Source organism: Aptenodytes patagonicus, chromosome 2 (assembly GCF_965638725.1).
Source record: "Aptenodytes patagonicus chromosome 2, bAptPat1.pri.cur, whole genome shotgun sequence".
NCBI classification, from domain to species: Eukaryota; Metazoa; Chordata; class Aves; order Sphenisciformes; family Spheniscidae; genus Aptenodytes; species Aptenodytes patagonicus.
The window spans coordinates 28686426-28692003 of NC_134950.1; the positions used below are offsets into that span (position 1 = coordinate 28686426).

The 5578-nt window shown below is 38.8% G+C and overlaps 1 protein-coding gene across 2 annotated transcripts in view; it reads left to right on the forward strand.

Moving 5' to 3' along the window:
* Nucleotides 1-5443, forward strand: part of NBN (nibrin) — a 30348-nt gene extending 24905 nt beyond the window's left edge. For both annotated transcript variants that reach the window (XM_076329442.1, XM_076329443.1), the window contains one exon: nt 1844-5443. In XM_076329442.1, the coding sequence (XP_076185557.1) occupies nt 1844-1874 (31 nt within the window). In that variant the 3' untranslated portion in view covers nt 1875-5443. The remainder of the gene's footprint in view (nt 1-1843) is intronic.
* Nucleotides 5444-5578: the final 135 nt, after the last annotated feature.

Below are 5578 nucleotides of genomic sequence, written 5' to 3' on the forward strand. Positions count from 1 at the left end.
TGGCATAATGCTAATACTAACAGCTGCAATTTCCCGTGAAAATTCCATTTGAAGATGCCATTAGAAAGTCGTGCAGTACTCCAAGGTAAAGATGAGCTAGAAGGAAAAGCTGTACCCTCAGCTGCTGCTGAGTACCTACTGAGATGGAGGAGGAAGGGAAGGCATATTATACTGTCTGCTAAGACTACAGATAAATGGATTATGTTCAGTAATAGCCCTTTGTATCCTTCACTCCCAGTTCCCAGCAAGGTCTTCTGTTTCTTTGTGCATTCACTCACAGTAGTGGAATCTCTGTAGTCCTTTTCCATTTCAGGCCACAGGCACTGTACAGTTTCCTTTCTCTGATGATGATGTTTGATTTTCTTTCTGTCTGGAAAACATCATCTGGGCTTCATTTAACATGGAAAATGACTGGAGCTGAGGTGGGGGAGATTACATTAAAAGATGTTCATGACTGTTAGTGTCAGCATCTCCACAGACAGTCACAGACAGGGTTGAAGCTGTTGGTGTCGTCCTGATGGCAGGTTTCCATTGTGTATCATCCCCTTCTCTTATCTGTTTATCTTTCCCCCCCTCTCCTCCCCCCCCCCCCCCCCCCCCCGATGGGATTTGGCATCCAGGACATATTTAAATGTTAGAACTGCTGTGTTACAATGCTGTAGCAATAAATTCAAATAAATGCTTTGAGATTTAATGTAAGGATCTCATTTTGTTTAGCAAAGATTTAATTATTTTCTTAGGTTTTATGTGAAGAAACAAGCAACCACTGTTTGAATTCTTACCTCCTATGCATTTGACTAACACTAAAAATTGTGCATTTAGGTAGAAAAATGTGTATGGTGAAGAAGGATGTTTTTGTCCAAATCACTATCAAAGAAACATGATACCGCATATCAACATGTGTAAGAGCCATTCAGAAGATCTTACTGCATTAACAGCTTGCGCTGTTAATTGACAGTTAATAATAGAGCATTTCTTTCAAAGGGTACACATTTCACTTCTGCCAGAAGTCTGAGCTGTATAGCAACAGCAGTGACTTCTAATACCTTTCTAGTTATGTGGTGATGTAATTTGGCTCACAAGTTGTCACATTTTCCTGTCTAAGCAAAAAAAGTCATGACGAATGAGAACAGAATTAGTGGAAGTAAAACTGCGTGATCATTCAGTTGTGTTTAAGTTATTCATGCATGAATACAAAACACATCAGAATTTCAAAGAAGTGACACAGGATTTTGGGAGATGAAGCACAAATGGAGAGAAAGAGAAGGCCGATGGGATAGCAGTGTCAAGCAGAGGCAAACTATAAGCATATTGCAGTAAATCAGGTAACTATTTAGTATATCCAGAAAGTAGATATAAATTACTAAAAATCAGTCAGAAGCTATGTAAAGGGGAAGGCAAGGCAAGGAACTGCTTTATGTGGGAGTAGGAAGCCGCAGAAGGGTTTTGTCTGAATGAGTTGTGGCCAAACGTTGTACATTGCTGTGAATATACAGTACCCCTTTCCCCTCCCTCTTTTTTTTTTTTTGTTAGTGAGGAACTTAATGTTGGGACATTAAAGGCTTGGAGAAGCTTGTTCATGCATCAGATTTAACGATTTTAAGTAGCTAGGAAGTCTGAAAATTTTAGTAAAGGTTATCTCTAGTTCACGCACAGGTTCTAGCTTAGGCATCCTTCAGTCAAATTGTAGCAACTGTAGCTAATAGAAGTGCAGTCAGGGAAAGGACTGAACACTGACTAATTCCTTGTTATGAATATATAATAAAGCTATTCACGTCACACTGTTAACTTTGAATATCATTAAGTTTTACTTATTTGTGACAAATTCTCTTTTTTGTTGCAGATATGATCCTAATGTGAAAAGGAGAAGATAAATTATGACCTGAATTTACAGTGATTCTCTAGCAAAATCTGCTTTCTGTTCCTTAGGTTTGCTGGTTACAGTGTTTAATACATACCCATGTATGACCATTTGAGCTATCTATTATTGTAAGACTTAAAAACAAGTCTTGCTTTTATTAAAGAAAAGTTTCTTTCGCTGCTTGGTACTTACGGCTTGCATGTTTTCAAGGCCTTAATGTTATTTGCTTCAGAGTAATGCTCAGTAAAATACCATAGATACTTAGGATTTGATTTTAGGCTGTTTATTTCTAATGTTTGCATGTCAGTACTATTTTGGGAAAAAAAAGGAAGTTAGCATCAGGCTTTTTTCTTTTCAGAAGGGCTTTGTTAATTAGTGTTTTGTATATTGTCAATTTTGTCTTGAGGTGGAGTTTTTTGAGGACTTCATAAGTAAGTTAGATCAAACTTTAAATTTGTATCTGAGTAAACAAAAAGTATTTAATATTGATAAGGTCAAGCTTTTTCCTATTTTTGAAGTTGGTGACAAAGAATTATTTGTGGCCAGCCACCAATTTTGTGTGATGGCAGATTTGAAACAAATGTTTAAATTCTAAAATTCAGTGATTTTTGCCCTATTATGTCTTCAAATCTTCAATATTTGTTTGAACAGCCTACAGACTAGAAATACTCTCACAAACTCAGAAAAAGATTCCAAGAAATTTTGCAGCAGCAACAAGCAGTTTAATTTTGGTTTCTTGGGAAGGGAAAGAGACGCAAGTGCAGTTTCTTTTTCTGCATATTTCCTTTCCTTTGCAAATAGGAGAGAGAGCTGTGTTTGAAAATGGCTGTTTAAGAACAAAAGTTGTATACGGAAAGCCCAAAAGCTGCATGACGAGAACCATCAGATTATGGGAGTCTGTGTCCTTTCCTGTAGTATTAAATGAGAAATAACCTTGTACATTCCTCAGAAGTGTAAATTCTGATATAATGATGTCTCATATTCTGTAATTTGTTTTTATTTTTAATGAGACTCAAGTTAGAGGGGGAGAAGACCAAATTGGATAGTTTCTAGGAGTCACAGGGTGGGGGGAAACACGCCAAAAATAAGACTTAAAAATAAAAACTGGTGGGGGGAGTTTCCCTGGAAAGTAAAAAAAGAAAAACTTGAAAGCTCCAAAACGGGGAGTGGCAGAGAAGCCAAATGAATCCCCTTGCTATTGGAAATAATGTCTGTTATCCATGCCTTCACTTTTTTCAACCACTGTGTAAAAAAAAAAAAAAAAAAAAAATCTGTCCTTCAAAATAATTCCATCGTCTGTATCGCCAGTGAATACCCGTTTTTGGGTTAGGAGAGCTCATCTGAGAATTTGGAACTTGAAGGATTCCCCTGGAAGTACAGTGAGAAAAGCCTTCCAGATTTTCTGCTCAGCTGTATGAAGCCATCACATACAGATGAAGATGGACAGTAGCTCCATTGCATCCTGTTTGAAGAGGCAGGATGGTAGGATCTCCTTCCTTATGTGAGGAAGTAATTTGATTGATGTAATTGAATTTAAGTACTCGGTAAGAAAGCTACTTCCTCTGATGAGAGCTCAGAATGTGCAAGCAAGATGAGCTGAGCTGTTTTAAGCCACTGTCATGTATCAGATTTGAAGAACAGCATCCTGAGGTCAATGTATATCAAGATAGCAGAAATGCTGAAGTCAATATGGTTGCATGGTCTCGGAAAATATTTGGTCTTCAAAAAGCAATCTTTCCTCTGGTCTATTTTGGCATCTTCTTGATGACTTGGTCAGGGCTGTCCAGAGTGATACGCAAAGTGCAAGACTGGTACCTCTGAGTTCAGCAGTAGCCATGAGAGTGTGTTGGTATTGTAACCTGCATCAGGGCACGTCAAATCTTGTCCACCAAATACCTTTAAAAAGGCTGGTCTTCAGCAGTTGAAATACTTCCTGGAGGAGATGTACTGACTGCTGTTTGTTGCACCCTCAGGTGAATTTTTCTATGGTCACAATGAGAATCTCCAGATTTTCCTGTTGAAGACCCACCTATCCAGCGGGGCAGCTCTTGTAGGCTGCTGAGCATGACCTTTTTGATTGTTACTACTAAATTCAAGCAAATAGCATGGATAGAAGAATATCAATGGACAAGATCCTTCAGAAAGGTTGTATTTATAGTTGTAAAAAACAGAACTTGTCATTTCACCTTAGCAATTCTCAAAAGATACAATGTACAGGGGCCTTCTACAAGAAAGTAAAGGCTAAGTCCTTTGCTGCTCAGACTGCGGTCTGCCAGGGTTCAAGTAACTCTGGTGGCACATCCGAGACCACTCTTCTGTTCACATTATATGACTTGGGACTCTTCAAACCCAATTCTCCACACAGTTAAATTTAGCAGCTTTGATACTTTTTTTTTTTTTTTTTTAGTTATTTGGTGTCCCACCATGTGACTGGGAGAGCACCCACAGACAAACACTTGGAGCTTTGTCTTCTCTGTATCAACATTTCCACCATCAGCTTTCTTTGCAGTCTTTCACAGGCAGCTGTGTGCTCTCAGGAGGGGAGGGCATTCTGGGGATTTCCACAGTAGTGCTGAGAAAAAAAAAAAGTTGGGATCAGCACTTGCCTGAAGATATACCCAGTGTATGTTCCAGTTTTGGGTCCAACTTGAGGGTGCCTAATAGGTGATAGTTTGGTTTCTAATTCAGTTGCATCTGCTGTCTGGTTGATGGGAAGCCTGTAGATTAGTGAACCTGAGCCTTTTGCTATTTCAACATCGAGTTATGCTTGCATTAAAAGAAGCTTAGACATCTAAAACCTCTACCCCTTACCTATGGCTTGAATTGTAATTCCAAATTCATGTTACAAATCCTATTCATAATACTGAAACTTTTCTTCCATTTTAGCATAACTTTGTCATGATTTTCAGCTCCAGACGTTAGAGGAAACGTGCTTGTTGGCTTACTGGTTTGGGCCTTCTGTTACTGAAGTTTCTGAGGTAGATGATAAAGGACACGATTACATGATGCAAGTCTTGGGAGCCTGAACATCCAATAAATGACATCAGTATTTGGATATGACAAATTGGATTGACAATTGGATTGACAAACTGGAGCTATGACATTAACTTGACCTGATGTTTCCTTTATTTTATAAAATACGCTGTTGTGGCCTGACCCCAGTAGGCAGCTAAGCCCCATACAGCTGCTCACTTGCTCCTCCAGCAGGATGGGGGAGAGAGAATTGGAAGGGTGAAAGTGGGAAAACTTCTGGGCTGAGATAAAGACAGTTTTACAGGTAAAGCAAAAGCTGTAAGCACAAGCAAGGGCAATTAACTTTGTGTTCTGCAGTTCAGAACTATTGCTGCATGCTCCATTTCCATTCTGTGGGGCTTCTGCCCTGTGGTTTCAACATCCAGTTCACCAGTTTTCTGAGAGAATTTGTGTGGTGTCGATTTTCTTTAGAAGGTTAAAAAAAGTTCAGTAACTCAGACATGACATCTAAGATTTCTTTCATCTGCCTCAAACCACAATCTGCAAGCATACCCACCTTTTTGACAAAATGCTGCTCTCCACCTAAAAATAAATGTAAGCAGAAACTTATCTTCAGATCTTGTTTCTTGCTTTTTTTCTGTGTAACACAAAGTTTGTTTGAGGGGTAACTGTTAGGATTGCTTTTTTTATAGCATGCATTATCTTTGTTCACACTGCTCACAGGAAGGAGATGCACACAATACA